The following is a 20,754-nucleotide window of genomic DNA, read 5'->3' as shown; positions in this document are numbered from 1 at the left end:
GCCGAGAGAAAAAGCAAAGGAAGTTTTTATGTACCTCATGATTTCCCTCCTTGCCAGCTCCCTGGTCATGTTGGCTTAGACCCAAATGCCCAGAAATTGGAGGTTCTTTACAACTGGTAGAAAAGGACATCCCACAGCTGGGATGTGGTCCCTAAGTTATTTCGGATCTTGCTGTGTCAAAGATGACTAGTCCAAAATTTTTACCATGCTTATAAAACATAGCAACACTTCCACTTTGCTCCCAATGTTTTCCTCCCATTTCAGCAAACACTACATTAAATCAAATTCCATTACGTGCTCATTTATAGAACAAGCTGTCTCCTCGTAATATTTATGCATGGCTGCATTGCGTTCTTTATGCACTTCGGGAGGCATTGCAAACACATGGGAGCAAAAATGTTTCCCAAGCAAAACAACGCACTCCTCAGCACGCAGAGGACTGACCTGCGTGGGCGATATTCACCCAGAGCGCAGAGCCTGTGGAAAGTCTGCAGTGCTCAGGAACGCTGTTGGAGATGGAGTGCTGGGCTAGGTGGACCTTTCCTATAAGTGTAGGAGGGATGCAAGTAGGGTAGGGAGGCAGAGAGGTCACAGCCTGTTGCAAGATGTGTTAGTATATAGTAGTGGCCAGGAGAGCGCTACGCAAGAGCTGCAGACAGTTGGCCACACAAAGGCACAGATATGCCATTTGTTTTGTAGCCCATAGATGGAGCTGGCAGAGCTTTCTGGCCTTCTGTTTGTGGGCTAGAAAGGCAATGAGTTACCTGGGCTCAGAATCATTCCTCTTCTGAGGGTAACCAGGTAGGGCACACAATGTACCCTCTTGGTCTCCCTCATGAGAGACCTGCATGATTTTAAAGAAATTATTATTAAGCTGTGTTGCAGCAATTTTTAAAGGGAGTAACTGAGGTAGAGTGGTAATCATTAGCTGGTGAGTCTGACATCAGTCCCAGGCGAAAATATGGAACAGATGATACAGGGACTGAGCCAGAAAGAATGGAGAGATTGAATACAAATAATTCCAATTAACATGGTTTGGAGGAAAAACAGGTTTGAGAGAATTATTTCATACATCTGCCTTGCTGCATTAGAAGAGGTTTGGCTTGGTTATGCTGTGTAGAATCTAAAATGATACAAAATCAATATGTTCTGTATCAAATGGGTTATTCAGTGCCTAAGTGCCAGGCCTCAAAATACAAGTGTATTTTGGGAATCGTTGCCACCCATCAGGTGTGATTCAATAGGTATCCAGCAAGAATTGATTCTTTGCTCCAGGCTTTATGGTGCTGCTGGCAGTGACTAGCAAGAAAATATAAAACTATTCTTAGGCAAGAAAACAGTGTATTCAGTATGGACAAATGAAAGGCCATATAATCGGGGGGAAATTAATTAGGTCATAGTTACAGATTGGGAGGCTCAGTGTTGAGAAGCAGTGATTTCGAAAGATGCTTGCATAATAATAGCATTATGCTGGAAGCACATGTTCAGCTGATGAGCTCTGTCACAGAGAGCTAATGCACTCTTTAAATGTATTTGCAACATTGAAAGATGCTGTTTTCCTCCGGTTTGAGCATTAAAGTGCTGGGATGCTAGGTAGTCTTTGGTGTGCCACTTCTTTCCCGAAACATGAAAATCTGGAGAGGATTCAGGAAAGCCTTGTAACTAAGCAATCTGAGTCACCATGAAAGACTGATGAAAGCAAATTTCTTAATATTCTGAACACCCTTTGCACCTCACCCCAAAATCCCTTTGCACTTTTCTAATTATAACAATCCTATGAAGAAAACTGCCTCTTACGTTTCTTACTGGAAAATGCTAGTTTTGGACCTCTTTGTTCCCATTTATGACTAAATATCACCAAGATCTATCTGCAGAGGTACATTGTTGGGAACTGTAATATATGTATACGTGTGTGTGTGTATATATATATATTATGTGTGTGTATATATATATATTACATGCAAATACTGGTAATGGGTGATTCTGAATATATTTCAGATTAGAAAAGGAAAGTAACTATTGACTACCACCAGGGAAAGACAATATTGCACAACTGAAAGCAGACAGACTGCTAAAAAGGCTGGTAGTCAGGGGTCCCAGGTGTTAGAAAGCCTCTAGCAGGATGCTTCCTAATCAACACTCAGAATTCCTCATTCCAGCTTTAATAAAGGCTCTGTTTCCACTGGAGCTAGCGGCATCTGCCTTAATTGCCGCCTGTCGGACACTACGGTATGGCAACGCTGACACATACAAGCCCTGGCTACCCTGCCTTCTCAGCAGGAGAAAAGCTTGTTGAAATAATGCCCATTATACTGTTTTTCAGTGCACGTGTAGCTAAATGAAAGATGCTCGCTTCTTTCTCATCATCCCAGAGTCTGCACCAGCCAGGGTTCCTGTACAATGCACTAACTCATGTTTCTTTTACGTGGTAAGTACTAGCGAGTGGGGCTGGTGGGGGTAAGCCAGAACCAATTAAGTCATTTTTCTCCACTTGCACCAACGGAGGGCAGATTTTGGCCTTATTCCAGCGTCTCTGAAATCAGGCACCATCCTCATTCCTCGGTGTCGCTGTCAGCCCGACAATGTAGCTGCAACTCATACAGGGCTGCAAGGAAGACTGTGGTTAAAAGAAGCTTTGGTGTTTTGCCTAGTAGGAAGGGTTTGTCTTCCCTGGCTGGGAATCTGGCTGTTTAAGGGGGAAATTACTGGTGCTGCTCTTCATACTGCAAGGGACCGCTTTCCAGTCTTATTACCATGACTTTATGCAGGTGGTGTGGTTTTCTTCTCCCCTGTGCTCCGATAAGAGGCCATTTTCTTAAATTTTATTTTTCAAAAAAACATCAAGAGGAACCTTTAAGTCCTGTCCTTCTCCAAGTCTATGATGTCTTTCTTTGGGTGGCACCTGGGAATTCAACACCACAGGGCACCCCCTCCCAGGAGAGGCCCCTTAGGACAAAAGAGCTGGAGGCAGCAGAACAGGTTGTGGTGAGGATTAACCTGTTGTGGGGAGGATTATTAGGCATCTGCCTAAAATAATGAGCAGTTCATTAGGCCTTGAATAGACTACGTGTATGATAATACAGCCTACTGATTAGGGCACTCACCTGTCCTACCGAGTACCTACTCAAAATGCTGAAGCACTTTTTATTTTTTTTTTTTGAAGGAGGACTAGAAACAAGAGTTCCCCATGCCCGTACTCTAGAGAGGTGCCAACACTGCTTTATTCTCTATGCAAAAGCATCACCAGTGCTTCCCCCTAATTGCTGCTGGCAGGACAAAAGTCCCCAAATGCTTGTACTATACCAGCAAACAGATCTGGTTGGTTTGGCCGTTGGAAGGTAGGAGAAGCAGGAATGAATCCCTTCAGGCAGAAAAGAGGATTGACTCAAGACTCCCTAAACTGTTCTGTGTCCTGCCCAGGCTACTGTGTGGATGGAACAGGAAGGGTCCCCTCCATCTGAGTGCCAGTCTTGTGTGGGATTTGGTCTGGAAAGCAAGCCCCTGCAGCACAAATGACAGGGTACGTTGCTACCCTTCACTGTGTTGTCTAGGCTTGTGTCTTGGGAATGGAGACATGAGGAGAGAGGATAAGGTTTTTTTCCCCAAACATGCATTCTTTTGACAGCCCAGTATCACTTGAAAAGGCACAGGCTCCTCAAAAAGCACAGTCTGGACTGGGCACCATTTATCCAACATTGGAAGTGATAGCAGGGCACTGCTATGGTGCAGACAGCTGTGGTGGTACCCCCAAGTGGACATTTAGGTGCCAAGGATGAAAGCTTCAATGTACAGGTAATTCTGATGCCTGCATGGTTGGGCAGCAATGAAGGAGGGGGTTGAGGACTGTGGAACTGAGCATTTGTGGATCTAACCACATTTCTGTGAAAGGGAATAATTTCTCACATGGCACTCCTGTTACCTCCTAGATTATGCCTGTAGCAGATCTGTTTGCTGGGTACCATGAAGTACTCAAATATTGCAACAATGGGGAGCCCGAGATTTGCTTTACACCATAGCTGGTCACATCCCATCGAGCACGCTGTTCCAGCTACACGGTGTTTTCAGGATAAACGTGCTTCTCCTACACCTTGTCCTCTTCTGGGCTGCAACGAATGGCAGAAAAAAACTTTGACCATGATGAAAATAGCTACCACACACATGTGCTTTCTTCATAGCAAAGGGGATGGGAGTCAAGAAGTCAGGTCTGAGTACAGGGTGTTGTTGTAACCTTTTGCTCACATTCACAAACAATGCCCTATTGTTATGTTGTTTCCTGCAGATTATCCTAATAACCGGCGAGCAGTGAAGCATGAACATGTGTTCAGGTTTCTTAGCTTGAATTCTGATGTAATAAAATGTGTCAGCTTTTTAAGGGCCTATCAAAAATGCACAAGAAGGTGAATAGGATAAGACAGAGCACAGGGAATTTTGCTGAAACCCTCAAAACTTGGAAACTTCCTGCAAGAAATGGGTTTGATACCTGAGGACACACGATGCTTGCTTTCTTTTCAGCTATTTTATGATTTGGCAATTATATACATAAATTTCTTCTCTAAAAGGGCATAGTCTGATGTTGGTAGTAGAGCTCTCATAAAAGCTTGATTGCAATTATAACAGGGATAGGATTTTTCATGTTTGTGAAAAATATACAACCCAAGGCCTAGCGTGGTGCATGGGCCGATACAAATGCTGATCAAGTACTTCAGCAGGGAAAACCAGGAGACCTAGAGCTCCTACGTGGCCACATCACTGCACATGTGCTGAAGTATTCCAGTTACTTACTGCACCAGGAAGTTTGTAATATATTGGGTATAAAACTGATTATCACTGGAATACATTTGAGTGACTTCAGTGGCACCAGAATGGCATGAGCTGAATGACGTCTCACTTCGGCAATCCAGTACCAGGCTATTAGCTGTAGACTAATGACGTATGTACATAAATGTTCTGGCTGCGAAGAAGGTCACACTCCTCATATTCTGGATTTTCTTTTGTCTTTTAGACTGCCTCAGCTTTTAGTGAGCGTTAACTTGGGAAGTACATAATATCACGGCACTTGGAAGGGTTTGCAGTCAGAAAGGCCCTTGCAGTCAGGCAAATTACATTCAGTGTAAAAATTAACAGAAAGACCAGCCTAAAATAACTTCAGAAAGGGTATGGATTTTTCTTAATAAGATGTAATGGTCCATTAGTTAACCACTGTTACCAGACAACTTATACCATCAAAAAATGCCTTGTGGCTTTTGGATCCAGTTACCTTGTATTTGCTTAGTCAACTTGATGGGGAAAATTATTTATAAAATCACCTAATATTTATCATATGATAAGCAAGGGCCAGATTTGTGTAGGTGGCCTGCACCGTAATTTTTCACCAACTGGTTTAATAACAGAATACATTAAAATTCAGGTATTTAATTTTCTTTCTATTAGACTGGTAAACAGATCTCACAGATATGTCTTCCTTTCTATACCTTTTTGAGCCCGTGGATTTGAACTGCGCCAGGTCTCTCTGCTGTAACTCCTGGTCAGACTTCTAAAAATTTTATAGGATTAGTAGGATGTTTTAATACAAACATCTGTGCACCAAGAAATTTTTCAATGGTGTTGGCCATACAAGAAAATTTGTACCTTTTTTACCTGGGCCAACATTCAACTGACTTGCATCAGTTTAGCATATCTATACATGGATATGCATGAGTCTAAAAGTCTGAGTTTATAAACAATTTTACTTAAACTGATCCATCCCTTTTCCATAGACACGCCCTGCCTTGTGAGACCTCAAGTTTGTAGAGTGCTGAGCAAGGGTTAAGTCTCTGTACCTTTGAAAAAATTAACTTTGATTAGCTTGAGCTGCGGGGATCTGACCTCTGACAACGTAATGTGATTTTAACTACGCTTTGTCTGGAATCGAATGGAAGTCTGCCTGGATCCAGGTGTAATGTCCCATGCTGAGTCATGTGGCTTTTGTGGAATTCAGCTGCGCAAAATGATGGTGGCCCTGTTTCATCCCTTAACCAAAAGGTGATCTCTGCTAAGGGCTACTTCAGAAAGGAACAAGTATTTTCTCTGTATACATTGGGAAAAATAAAAAAGAGCTGCTGTGTGCTTTCCTCAAAAGCTAATTCTGCATACTGCTCTCCGATTTATGTTCAGCGTGTCAGGATAATGGGGATGAAAAGCACAGGACACCCTTCTCAGTCGCATAAACACATTGTAAAGCATTCTGAAAGTTTTCGGCATGTCTCCAGCAATGGATCATTAAATAAGAGGAATAAACAAATAAGAGACCATCAACCTGACCTCCGCATAATGTACTTAATGACTGCCAGCTACATTCATAAATTTACAGGCACTGGGTTTTATCACCGTGTGTGAATCAAGGTTGCGTCTCATATTTACTGTGCAGTTCATGGGAAAACGAAGACTTTGATATCTTGTGTTGTATTTTAGGAGTTTAAGTGAGTGGGATCTGTGCTTGAGAGTGCTTAAGAACACCCCCACCCCCCTCCTGCTACATCATGTGTGTAGGCGAGACTTTATGTAGACTTTTGTTTACTGTTTGGGGAGAAAACAACTACTTACTGTGGTAAACAGCTAACGTGCAAGGAACTGTCTCAGTTTATCTGGAAAGCATAACTGTTTAAAAAGAGAAATGGAGTGGGTTTGGGTGTCTTACGTAGGTTATCTTTTTCTTCTCTTCTTAAAACCATTAAGACCTACCAGATAAGAAGGCCAGCATTTACATACCCCAGCGAGAGGAAAGTCCTACCCCTGATAGCACAGTTCTCTAAGCGGCTTTACAGAAAACCCTGGAGCATAATGCCAAGCTGTATTTTGTGGATCGTACCCCACAACCAAAGGTATCTGTGCTGCAGCCAGAGAACCCAGTGGATGCTATTTGCAGTGCTCATGGAGGCACTCCTGCATGGCATGGGGCTGCTCCTTGCACCCATCCAGGGTTTCAGAGGGTGCTTAGCATTGCAGCCTGGCTCCCCATGATGCTGGTGACTGAGGAGGGAGGCAATGAGGGCTCCCTGGGCAGGTCATGTTTTTGGAAATGTGTATTTTCTGCCTTTGGGAATGGGTCCTTTTGGGTCTTTTTTTTTTTTTTTCTACAGTCAAATACTTAGAATAAACACTGTAAAATTAAGTCATTTTTCTCCCAGTAAGTAACATACCAGTAAAGGTCTTATTACTGGCTCTCCCACATCAGCTTTGTGGCTTCTATACAGGAATGTAATTCAGTGAGCCACAGAACCATGAAAATATCTGAAGTACTATTTATTTTTAATGGATTTTCCTTACAGTCAAGTTATCTTCCTGGACGTTTCTGTGGAAGCTTCTGTCAGCCCAATCTAATTGGATTGTAGCTGAAAACAATATTACTACATTTACATTAGCTTTAAAAGCCTCTGTATTTCCCCCCCCCCCGCCCTGCAGCCCATCTGGCTTTAATGCTGTTGAATTTTAATTTAATGAAATTTGTTCATTTTAACCAACTAAATGTGCTGCATTAATGATCTGCTATATTAAGCAGGTAGTCAGGAGAAAGTGCAATATTGATGTTTAGTCTTGGTAAAAGCACTTTTCACAAGAACCATAAGGCATTCCTGCTTTAGTTCATATAATTGTTTTAGTTTCCTTATGTGTGGGTTTTGCAACTGAATGAACCTGAGCTAAACACGATCAGCACAAAAAAACCAACCCAGGACTAGTGTAGCTAAAGCATGCCGGTTCCCCTGGCCACCAGCAAGGAAACAAATGACACACGGGAATTTAAAAAGCAAAATCAGACCCACTGATTTACACTCAATTTAAACAATCACCATGAAGAGAACAAATGCCATGCATATGGGAGGAGCTGGAGGTAAATCTCACCAGGCTTTCTGCCTCATTTGAAACAGCCTTCTCCAGGGAGGTGTTAGCAGGTTACTAGATCAGAATTCCCCTACAGCACGTTGGCAAGGGTGCAAAACCCGACGCTTTATAACCCTCCCCATCCACAGTGCACTCAGTAAGATGAAAGTTAAACCAGGGTGATATGTTTTCCAACATCAAGGATGGCTTTAGAAAAGGATGGCGTGTAAAACCTGTTAAGAAGAAAGCTACACCCAGTTTGGAGAATGAAAGACCGTGCCTGATTCTGAAGGTTCAAAACAAAGCCCCCAAACAACTTGGGGGTGAAGGGGAGAGGGAGGAAGGTGGTTGGCGTGTACATAAGCATGAAATTGGATCTACTTGTATCTTTGAACCAGCCACACCTTTTCAATACAACATCCAAAGCACAGGTCCCAGTCACCACAGTCAACATCCACTAAACCCATCTGTGTTCATGAGCTTTTGTGACCCTCTTGGCTGGCTCCTCTTCCCTGGCAGAGCAGGATGCGTGCCTTGCCAGCCCCGTTTGCTTGCCCATGGCAGCTGTTTGTGAGCCCCATGGACCCCACCACCTGATTGACCCACTGGCCCTTACAAGGAGCCGCAGCTTGGGTGAGCTCCACAAAGCTGATCCATGCCACGCTGCCCCTGTGGTACATTTCTGGGAGGAAAAAGCTGGTTGGCCCAGTGCATGGAGACCCAGGGGGAGACTTTTTCTCTTCTGTCCCCACCTCCCTGCTCCCTGATGACCTGGGGAGGTGACACGTGCTTGGAGGCGCCAAGCCAGAGGTTTTGCTCTGCCTTCCCGAGGGAAGCGGGCCTGTACGATAGTGCTCTACTACAGTGGCCTCTAATGACAGCTCTTGAGCCCTGTCGGGAGCTGGCACCAGACCTGGCAGAGGTGAGCCAGCCTGAGTCAGTGCTCTGCAACTGCTCGTTGCAGTTGCAACGAGCCCCAACAGAGCTGGCAGCCAGATGGTTCCCAACAGAGCTGTTCCCCTGTCAAACCTCTGGAGAATTCACATGGCAGAGGGGGACGCTCCACCAGCCTTGCTCCTGGGAATAATTTCAGTCAGTCTTTGCATTTTATTGCAAGGCAAGAACTGTGATCAAAAGCCTCAAATCCACAGAAAAATCAGGCTGCACAGAAGCGGAAGTTTGATTTTACGCCCTTGATGAGGATACTTGTAACAGGTTGTGTGTTTTTCTAATGAATCAGCAAAGGTGCCGGCCAAGCACCGTAGCTGTAGTCGTAGTAGGTGCAAAAAGGGAGTTTTCCATGATAGAAAACTGCCCAGGCCTTGGAGCAGCTGGAAGAAGCAGACCAAAGACGGCAGCAAGAGTCTGCCAGCGAGGAGACTGCAGCTGAGCAGGATGCCTGCGCGCCTTTCATAGCACCCTCCCTCCCCCATCACTCCAGACGAAGTGTGGAAATCCTACCTTGGGGATAATAACACTTCCCGAGGACCAGTGAGGGGTGCTCACACACTGTAACAATAGATGCTTGTATAAGTGCTGCGGATGGAAAGTGGATATTGGCTCAATATTTGCACAATGGGAATAATAAGCCCGGTCTTGCTGAAGACCATTCAGGGAAAGAATCCGACCCAAGGCAAGGAGAGCACCTCCGCCGCTGGCCCCTTATTCTGTTACTCTTCGGACACTGATGAATTAAGTGTATAGTGTCATGCTGTGCAGAGTAAGTGGAACAGACACGGGGAGATGTCTGACATGTATTTTGAGGTGTATTTAATATTGTAGTGCTTCCGGATTCCACCAGCATGCTAGGGGTTTTGGCCTCAAACCAATGTTTGCATCAGTACCATGTGTCTCTGGAACAGCAGTGCTTACTTTAGAGCTGGCTAAGAAAATAGTTTCCATTATAACCCCTCGTTTTCACATGCTTCTTATACTTTATTTTATTTCGAAAATCCTCTTTTGAGTCAAAAATTTCCATTCTGTATCTTTGCCAAAAGGTGAAGTTTTTCCCCCCTCTTTTTCTTAAGTTTGGAGGAAGAACGTTTCAGATGTTTTTGAGTCATGGGAGAGTGGAAAAAATGCATTTTCCCTGTAGGGTAAAAAAAAGGTCCCCATTTTCATAGTAGTAGAAACACGGAGGGAGATGAAACTGAAGGCTGAAACTCCTATTTTGGTCTAGAAATTTCTGTAGTAAACCGGCTTCGCAGGGAATGGCTTTGATTTGCCCAAAGGCAGAGATTATTCTGATTTTTGGCAGTTAATCAGGCACAGGTCCAGGTTTCAAACTTTGCTGGCATTCAGGAGATCATTTAAGATAGCGTCTTTACAGCTGCCCATTTAAAGAGGAAAGAGACGGTCCCCTGTGGTCTTCTGCCCTTCAGAGCTAATTATAGTCTGGCTATACATTTAAATTCATTCTAAAATCTGATTGAATGGAGAGGAACTAGAGGAACCGTTGTGCCAAACATTTTCAAAACTTTTTCCTCCTTTCACACTCAAGTCAGCAACAGCGTGTTGGAAGTCATGGACAGGCTCAGGCACTTCTTGAAAGAGCCAAAGTGCACAACAGGGTACGTACACACGACTGGCTCGAGCAACTGAGAAACTTCATTCAGTGTGCCTGCCAAATTTTTTGTTGATGTCTTTTTGTTCCCTCTTTACGTGGAGTAGGAAGCATCAGTGTAAAAATCTGCTGTGCTATGTGTAGTTACGCTGAATCGGTTAATGAAGGGAAGAGGCAAGAAAGAGGTAGGCATCTAACAGTCATGCTCATGCTGATGAGTGATCCTGCACCCCTGTGCTGCTTTCTGTTACTGGTTTTTCCTGGTGAGAGCTGTAGCCCACACACTAGTGGTAATCCCCCTCCATGTGTTCTAGAAAATATACAAGATGTGAATGACTGTTGGACTAACGGTACCATTGTGACCTTCAGATTCACTTTATTTGGCTTTTTTGCAACTTTTAGCTACACAGCCTGCACATTTCATTAAACCTTTCGCTTGCTATCATTCAAAACCTGGTCTAAGTATTCATGCGTTTGGCAAAGGCATCCCAAATGATGTGTTTATTTTGCTTCAGTGCCAAAAAAGCAGTGATTCATTAAGGAGCTTGGAGCCATAGAGGGAAAGCCGCAGCCAGCAACCACCACACATGCCCTGAAGAGCAGAAAGCTGTGTTTTCCTAAGGAAAATGCTTAGTGCAGCTGGACTAGCATCACGTCCGACTTCTCCGAAGCGAGGAGGCACTGCTGCACAATGCAGAAGTTCTCCCGGATAATTGGATTTTGCTGCAATAGCAGTAGCCAGGAGGCACCCGGGGGCTGCCATTAAGCCCAGGAAGGAGCCCAAGGGGAGCTGGTTCAGGTGGTGGGAGTCGTTCCTTGAAATGATGAATTAGGGAGCTCCACTCCTGTGACCACTGCCGTGGTGAATGCAGTGAAAGGTGCAACAGGCCTTAAGAGAAGAGGTGGAGGGAGGAAAGGTGGTGTCCCGCAGTAAGAAGAGACCTCCAGCTGCTTTTAGCAGAACTACTTCATTTTCTCTGCTGGGGACACGCCAGCTTGTGTCAGTGAAGGGTCCAGTCCGCCCTGTTTGTTGTAACTACTGATACGAACTTGCAGCGGCTAAAGCCTTTGAAAACCTGGCAGAAACCTGACTCTTGAGGAACTCTACGCTCTGGCGTGTCGTTTTTACGCCATTGCTTTCTTCTTCCCCAGTGGCTTGAACTAGGACAGGCAGAATGCTATTTATAATTTTTTATGTAGTCCTTTTTGTCTTTCATCGTGAATCTGGAACCCTGGACAAAATTGATACCTGGTGACAAACAGGCGCTTGATTGGAAAATTTCTGGTGGTTATTTTCTGCCTGGAAAGGGAATGCTGTCCTGCACTGTCACAGCGCTGCCACACACAACGCAACAGGAGGTGCTGGGATCAAGCAGTCAGTATGAGGCACAAAGGAAATGATCGCGTATGAACAACACTAACATCGAGAGTTCTTGTTATTAACAATCATACCCATGCAAAAGAGTTTTTGAAAATTTAAAGTTTAAATTTTAAACCAGGACTGTAGTATTTAAATTACTAAGTACTAGGGTGGGACCTTACAGACTTTGGGTATTACATCATGCCAACTATTGGGGGGTTCTTCAGCTTTTTTCGGGAATATCCTGTCCAGGGTTAGGGACACAATGAGATACAGTCTGTCAGTTCCGCTCGGTGCTTTAAACAAAGACAGAAGGTAGCTTTTTCCAGCATCAACTGCACAATGCTTAGCCCTTAGAAGAAGACAACAAGATATAAAAACCACACATTTCTTATAGTGTATTAATTTTCACTAAATTCAAATTTAAAAAGCCCAACACTGTTAGCGTCTGAAGAGCTTGATTAATCAGGGTCTGAATCTTCCATTTGCTCGCCTTTCATAACCTTGCACAAGAAGTTCTCCAAAACCTGGGTTACACCACTTCTGCTACTTATATCATAAGTCTTTAGGCAGACGACAACTTTTAAAAGAGTAGATGTGAAAGTAATAATACCCCAAATAATTAGCGAAATACTCTGGGTCTGTGAGAAAAGGAAGGTTCCTGCATAGGCCAGGCTTGCTGAAGCAAAGCAAGAGAACTGACTCCAGATCTTCGCAAGTGAAGTAAACAAACATTAGCAACGAGCGTGGGATGGAGAAAAAGTCAAAGAACTCAGAGGGATATAAAGTTTTAGAATTTGCCTTCAAGGAACACTAGGGAAGGAAAACACTTGAAAGATATTGCGGAATAGAACTGGGATGGAGACAAAGTGTGTAGAAACTGAAATGTTAGAAGAAAGCGCAGTGGAGGAGCAGGGCAGTTTCTGAAGGTGAGGAGCACGTGCAGGAAAAGGGTAGATCTGCTCTCTGTGACTCCCAAAATGTTTGTGTTGGGACCACTTTCTATTTTCTGCCTTTCAACTGCACACATTATGTAAGTTACTTTAAAAGCTCAGTGCATACAGTACCACAAGAAACCGCAAACTGTTATTAAAATGAAAATGGAGATAGTTCAATGTACTTGCAATGTTCAAGTCCGTAGATGTCTTTCCTAGAACAACTTGCCAAGCAGTTACTTAATACAGGCAAGAGTAACATTAAGTTAAAGGGTACAACAAAAGTCACAGATCAGATGATAAAACCACATGAGTAAATCTATAAGCATTCATTACTAACCTTTTAAAATCATATTGATGCAGCTGTTGTGGAAGTTTCCTCTAGGTGAAGATGGCACCCCCGAGCCAGAGAACACAAAGAGAAGCCCATGGCTGAGGGCACCTAGCACGCAGCCTGACTAATAAATTATTGAACTGCGGTTGCCATGAATTGTTTACCTGCTTCTCAGTGTCCAAAATTGGCTTACAAACTGTTACAGTGAATAATTTAGAGTAGCAAACAAGTCTGCAAGTGCATAACCTACTCGCAGATAATTTGTGAGCAGAAAGAAAACCCGTCTGTGCCAAATCACCAGGAATGACTTTGCCCAGCTGTGCTCTTCTCCCACCTGTGATGGCAAAGAGCTGGTAGGGATAAATAAGAACAGACATCAAAGCAGGAACCAAGATCACCTGAATACTAATCAACCCTGAGCCCCTTAGATCTTCCACAGGTAAGGGCCTCGCTACCTGTCTCCCAGTGCAGCCTTAATCTGAACAGGCAAATCTCATCCAAGAAATGTCTGCTATATGTTTTAATTAGAATAGCCCTCACTCGCCTATTGACTCCTCTGGCCCTAGCTTCCAAATTCAGAGTCTGAGCAGAAGCTCCTCTCAGTTAGTTATTCTGTGTAGATGTCTTCCATTCTACTATGTGGATAGTAGGTACAATGGGGTTTTTTGAGGGAGGAAGACTTGTGATGATCACTTGCAAAGACAACAGCCTCTTTTTTTGAATAAGAACATTTCAAATTCCTTTTTTTGTGTTGTACTTGTGTGTTGGAAATGGGAGGTGACACCAGCAAGAACATACCATTGCTAAGCCATTAAAAGTAAAAAAGGACACATAAAAATATTTTTAAATATTTCCAACCGAGAGAATAATTTAGAGTTATTACAAAATTCCCTGGTTGTTGAAAGGAAATGGCCTAAATTCCCAATGCAATGCCAGTTTAATTCATGAATATGGCCTGTGATTTTATTTTGACAGTGCCTGTTTAAGAACTGCATTCCCAGAAAATAGAATTAGCTTTTTGCTCAACCACAGCTGATGTTCTGGTCTTAAGCAAACGGATTTTGGTGGTGCCCTCCCCAAACTCTTCCTCTTTGTAACTGCAAGTTCTCTATGGACAGGTACAAATTCAATGCCATTGTTATAAACCTTAGCATGACCCATGACTAAAAATATTACTTAGCTTCTTGCTTGTGCTTGCTCATGTTATAACCTTGGCTTTGTTCACTGAATCATACCGCTCTGCAGCCTGTGGGACGCGGTGCTGTTCCTCTTCCATCTTTGAGCAGCCTGGTCTAGTGGGAGGTGTCCCTGCCCATGTCAGGGCGGTTGGAACTCGATGATCTTTAAGGTCCCTTCCAACCTAAACCTTTCTGTGATTCTATGATTCCAGCAGCTCTGTGCACCGACAGCAGTTGTGAGTGGGTGTGGGGGGGTGGGAGGACCACACAGGAAATGACTTGTCTGGATCATTTCTGTTCTGGACTCAGCGCCATCCTCTTGGTTTATCTTGATAAGCACTCAGGTAATATTTTTTTCCTGTTATAAGGTTGAACGCATTTGCCGGTCCTGCATTATGAATCCTGGCTTTTGTTATATTTAGCGCCATAAATTCATCTCGATTACTGAAAGAACAGTAATACAAATTCACCTTTCTAAAAATGCATTTTTACTTTACGTGAGCCTACAGATTTCTAAAGACTGGGCAACAGCATCCCGCTAGTTGTAGGTCATCTATTGCCAACCATTGTCCCAGTATAGTAAACGCACTGAAATATAGCTGTCTTTGAAGCTTTTTTGGTAGGAAGGAATTTGCTCTTTGATATGTGAGATGATAGATTATCATTTGTATTATTTCGTCCTGACTTAAGGACAATCTTGAAGTTTTACATTCTGTTCCATGAAGAGATCTCATACCAGCCAAGTGCAATATTGTTGTTTTACAAACACTGCTGAAGTTCACGAGGAAGCTATTCTTCCTCGTTGGAACATTTCAGTTCTAGAGGGACAACAGAGTATCTGTTTAACAGTACTCACTACAGTACCCACCACAATGACTTGGGACAAGAAGGGAAGGACTGTGCACGTAGCATGAGGCAGCTGGATAACCACACTGTTACTACTGACACTGAAATCTAACTGGGACATGGGGTCCAGGAACCCCATTGATGCTGATGTTGCCTCAGAACAGTCTGGCACGACTTACTGGCACCTGTTCTACCCATCAGCTGAATCTCAGCTTCCCCACCTGGTAGAAGTCATATTCATGTTTTAGCATCGTGTTGTGGCATTTCCTACAGTACAAGATTAACCCCAGCTAAAATGATCGTGGAAATTTTAATCCTGAAATTCTCTACTTTTATCATCCCAGGCCATTTTCGCTTTGCTTGCAACTGTGGATTTCCAGAAACCCCAGAAAACTATAATAGTAACTACAAATTGCTGGGCAGCCCATTTTTCTCATCCTATCGGTTGTTTAAAGGCAAAGTGGAATATAGATCCAAACGCATCATAAATAAAGTCATCTAAATCCTAAAAAAAAAATATACACCCAATAAAAATGTATTTTATCTACATAATTGCCATCTGAAATCTCTGCTAGAATCAGTTGTTATCAAACATTGTCGTATCCTTAAACTTTTAAGTGTCTTAAACACCAACTACCAACATGTCAAGTAATTTACTGCACAGATTAAAATATATATACCATACTGCTGAATAAAAGTCCACAGACAACTGAATACTGAATGTATGTATTTTGTGTGGATGCTCATATGGGAATGTCAGTAGGATGCTAGAATCCCTTCTGGGTGGAGGCAATTACATAAATATAGCTCTACGTAGGAGAAAGGTAATGTATCTTTGCTTTCAACAGTCCAGTTTCTCTCACAGGTTACATTGGTAGATGTCTTTTTGAAAGTGTTTAGGGTTTATTCCCTCCCACCAGTGAGTCATAAGATGAATTCTTAAATCAAATGGCTTAAAAAGCAGCATCTAAGCAGAAAAGTGTGTTGTGGTTTTTTTGTTTTCTAATTTCATCATTAATGATTGTGAGTAGTCTGAAATGCATACGTTGCCCCTTAGCTTTTTTAGGCAGGAAATAAAGCAGAGACATAACTGTTGCATGGACCAGTACTATTTAATGTCTTCAACTAGTATTCCCTGTTCGGGATCAAGAGAGAGTATTTATTTTTGCCTATCATGTTCTATACAACATGACGCCTGTAATCTGTTAGTGCTATAAATTAACATTTATCTTCCCAACTAGAACTGCCACCTCCTACTTTCTAAAGTAGTAACCGTATCCAATTAGTTCTGCAACAAACCACTAAGCATTGCTGAGGTGTGAAGACAGGACCCTTAAAAATGAGGTGGCTGCGGAGAAAACATATAAAAGAAAGTCACCACCATCAGTTTATTTATGAAGAAAAAAACCCAAACAAGCACAACAACCAAAACAAAAGAAATTGGCAACTAATACAACTGCACTGGAAGATGTGATAACTATACCCATTTTATCAGCTTACTAATCGACCTTGAGGAGTTTATTACTCGCAAGAATCACAGCAGGCAGGTGATATATACTTTTGCATCATAAACTGGGCTTTTACATAGCAGGGGAACACAAATTCCTTTGATAAAATTAATGAGATTTACCAGAGGCAGACAGGAACACTTTTATGTTCCTGTTTACAAGTGACTCCAAAGAGCTAATTCAAGTTTCTCAAAACAAACCCTTTAAAAAGAATTTTTCAAGGTAGGAAAAATAAATGTGGGGAATTGATGCAAAAAAAACTCCAGAGAAAAAAGTGACAGGAGTCAGTAATTCAACAAACTGCCCCTCTGAAAGCCTTTCTTTGGGTTAAAGAAGGGACCATGAGACCATCTACCTTCCCCTTAGCACGCACTGCGTGATTCAGCCTGGTCCCTCTGTATTAGCTCCACTCCCTCATCTTCAACTCTGGGCATTGTACGGGATTTGGAGGTGCCAGGCAAAGAGCCTTGCCTTCAGTGTTCGAGCATCCAGGAGTGCTGCAATACAAAGGCACTCTTAGGTTAAAATGCAACACATCAGTCTTTCCTGAGCGCATCGGCACCAGTCTTCAAGCTTTTTGTTGGAGAGCACTTTCTGCACTTGCCATCTCATGTTGTGGATCTCTTTTAAGCTGTCTCCCATCCCCTAGTGTCTTTTTTAAGGGGCAGACAACAACACTGGACATGGGACAGCATTTTTTCCTGATAAAAGGGGTAACAATGTAATGGAATGTCTTCCTACCCCTTTCCTATTTGCACATCTGTATGGGAATATCAGGTCCCTTTTGTACCAGCACTAGCTCACTAGGAGCTGTCGTTGAATTTCTCCAAGCATGGAGCAGCTCCATGTACAGCTTTCTAAGATACATCCCTTGGCCCTGCAGGCTGTGTTGTGCCATCCTGCAAGTCTGACTTTTTTCTTCTTTTGACCCTATTAAAACTAACTTGTTTGAAGGAGCTGAGTTTATTAAATAATCCAGATAACTCTATGACTGCCTTGTCCTCATTATCACTCTGGTAATATTTACTCCATCTAAAATTGCTGCCGGTGGTGATTTATTTAGTCTTTTAAAGCTGTTTCAAATAATACTTCTCTAGATTGCTGATGAAAACACAGAAGAGCCTCCCTGCAGCTCCCCAACAGAAACACCCTCATTAAATGTTAGTGCTACTTGGACAATTGATCTGCTTTTCATTTAGTTCTTCATCTGTTTGTGCTTTATTAATTTTCTGCTGTCCTCGCTTTCTTCCCTCTTACTAAATCAAGTACCTAGTGGAAGTCTATTCCGCTCAAGCCCATACGTCTGGCAATTTAATGTGTAATCATATAAAACGAGGAAATAAAAGACCTGTTTACCAAGACCTATTTTCTATTAAAAAAACATGAAGACTAGCATTAGTTGTATTCTTCTCCATTTACCATGTGTTAGCTGACGACCACATCTCTTCTGCCTATGAGTGATGTCAGGCTGCAGCTATCTGTGGTACTCCATTTGCTTCCTGAGTATGGGCCCCACACTAACACAACTCTCCATCTCCTGAAACGACACCTTGTGCCAACACATACTAAGATCAGCAGGTCAGAAATCTCTTCATCCAACCCCCCCTAGGACTTCCAGGCCACTCAAAACCATAGTAATTTCACCATACGTCTTGCTAAGAGATGTTCTTTAGTATGTTTTCTTTAGACAAGCCTTGAGTGTCCTCCTGTGATGCGTATGCATGTCCCTACTTGTTTCTAGATACTGTGTAGTAATAGCTATTACGCACTTGAGCTTTTTTTTTTTTTTGCATCACTGTCAACAGTTATCTGTTTGCTCTAGCATTAACCTTGTATCAGTGCTTAGATTGTGGTTATGCATTAAGAAAAAAAAATAAACCTTTGTTCATTTTGCCTTTGTGCTATGCACAATCTCTATTTCTCCCCATCTTCACCATTAATGTGTCCAACTGATTATGTCCCTTCTTGTCACTTGTGATGGCAGAGCACTGCCTGGATGCTGCTGTCCTAGATTATCATCTTTCTTTCAAAACTAAAAGTGGTTCCTGTCTTCGATTATGCACCTGTGAGAGAGCCAAGGGTTGGGGGCTTCTTCAGACCCCTGTCCTAGCAAAACAAGGGCTCGTTGCGACCCCACCAGCTGCCCTGCCCAGGTGTTCCCCATCCACTCATGATGGTGGCAAAGCCCTGGAAACCATTCCCAGTGGGGAAGTGCCTCGGAGTAGGGGGATGGGATTGCTTTCTGCAGCTGCCACACGTTTTTCCCTGGACCTGCAGAGAAGGGGTGGAATAATGTTCCGTCTGGAGCGACCTTTTGGACTTTGGAAATGGGCCGGGGTTGGGCGGGGGCTTGGGACCGTAGCGGTGTGAGAAAGGTCGCCAATTAAGCACCGTCTTTCCCAAACTCCGTGTAATTCAGGGTGGTTTTCTTTCCGTTTTTTAATTTATTAAAGACTTTTACGACCCCTCCCCTGCCCCGATACGGGTGGGGAGCGGCGGAGCGCCCCGCCGTCCCCCCCCCCGCCATCGCCGCCGGGTGGGGGCGAGGCGGCGCCCCGGGGCGGGGGAGGGAACCGGGGAGGGGGACGGACGGACGGACAGGGGCTGCGCTGCGGCCGACCGGCGGCCCGGCAGCATGACAGGCAGCCGCCGGCCCCCAGCCCCAGCCGGAGCAGCCGCCCCCCGCCAGCCGGCGGGCAGCGCGGCCCCGGCGAAAAGTGAGATGCCCCCCCGGGAACAGCCGCGGCGGAGGCTGCGCGCCCGGCGGGCGGCGTGATCGCCTCCCGGCCCAGCCATGGGCCAGACCTCCGTCTCCACGCTGCCGGAGCCGCCCGGCGGTGAGTACCGGGGGACCGACGGGGTGCAGGGAGGGCGGGGGGCGGCGGCGGGGGTCCGCGGCGGGAGGTAAAAGTGGTGCCGGCGGCTCCCGGTGCCGGGGTGCGGAGCCGGGGCTCCCCGGGGCGCTGCCGCCGCCCGCCGGTTCCCTCGGACCGCAGCGGGGATGGTGGCGGGGGGGGGGAGGCGCGGCCGCTGCCCGGGCGAAGGGCTCCGCGGTGTCCCCCTCCCTTCCCACCTCCCCCGGGGGGTTGAGACTCCTGGTTTTCCCCCTTTAATAAATAAATAAGTAGGAAGGGGAAAGGAAAAAGGAGAAGGAAAGGAGCTCTGGCTCCTCGCCCGGCAGCGCGGCCAGTAACCCGCCCATCTGGTTGCTTTTGGCTCCGGGACGTTTTATGTGTAAGCAGACTATTGAAAATAAATAAATAGCGTGTGAGCGGAATTCCACGCCCCCCCCAATAAAGCAGCCCTAGCTGTTTGCACATTAACTTTTTGGAGATAGTACGAACTACTTGGGAATGGTGTTTAGAGGTGTGTTAGGATAACCCGTTGTGTTTTAGTTACCGCAAAACAGAGTGAGTCTCTTCCCACAATAATAGGATGTAGAATCTAAATTAACTCCAGCGAGGTTTGAAGTTTCCTGCGAAAATGTCACTGCACGCATGTTTTTCCACAATGCCTGTTTCCTTTGCATCCATTTAAAAATATAAACGAATGATGTTGTAGACTTTAATTCTGAAGGCTAAGCTGTATTCTTAATTTGCTTATTGCTGTTAACGTGGGAATGTTTTGTCAAATACGAGACAGCACCACAGGCTTTCCTTTTCCCCTTTTCTTTTCTTCATGGGTGTTTCAAAGAATAGTTCTAGTAATAACACATACATTTTCAGAAAAGCTCCGTTATGTACAACTTCCCAGTCATACTATCACAGTCCAAGTCTTGGATGATTTCTTGTCCTGCCAAACATTGCATGAAAGAGAAATTTGACCGTTTCTAATAAATTTCACCATCCTGCTGAAGGTTTCACCCAGCAGCCAGCACATTAGAATTATACCAAGGTAGGTATCGGGAAACAGATGTAAGGAAACAGATGGACAAGTTAGAAGTTTTTGTTAAACTTCCTGTACAAAAATGTGTCCAAACTCTTACGTGCAAAAGTCTATTGTGAGGGTATTTTGCCTGGGAGGGGGCTGTGGTGCCTGTGTTCCCTCGGCAGAACGCTAATGGGCAGTAATTAGGCTGGATTTCTAGTCTTAGCTAAAAGAAAAAAGTCACCTTGAATTCTTTCCTAACTGAAACCAACATTTTCAATCAGGAGCAATAAGAGACAGTTATCT

At 44.2% G+C, this 20,754-nt stretch overlaps 1 protein-coding gene across 10 annotated transcripts in view; it reads left to right on the top strand.

Annotated features, from left to right (window-relative positions):
• Window positions 1-20,754, top strand: part of PHACTR2 (phosphatase and actin regulator 2) — a 138,489-nt gene that overhangs the window by 42,418 nt on the left and 75,317 nt on the right. For 3 of the 10 annotated variants that reach the window (XM_074580532.1, XM_074580535.1, XM_074580530.1), the window contains exon 1: window positions 19,159-19,418. The exons of the other annotated variants lie outside the window; for them this stretch is intronic. In XM_074580532.1, the coding sequence (XP_074436633.1) occupies window positions 19,376-19,418 (43 nt within the window). In that variant the 5' untranslated portion in view covers window positions 19,159-19,375. Of the gene's footprint in view, window positions 1-19,158; window positions 19,419-20,754 lie in introns of those variants that run through there. 10 annotated transcript variants of the gene reach the window in all.

Source organism: Larus michahellis, chromosome 3 (genome assembly GCF_964199755.1).
Source record: "Larus michahellis chromosome 3, bLarMic1.1, whole genome shotgun sequence".
Classification (NCBI taxonomy): Eukaryota; Metazoa; Chordata; class Aves; order Charadriiformes; family Laridae; genus Larus; species Larus michahellis.
This window is presented reverse-complemented; position numbering and strand designations above follow the sequence as displayed.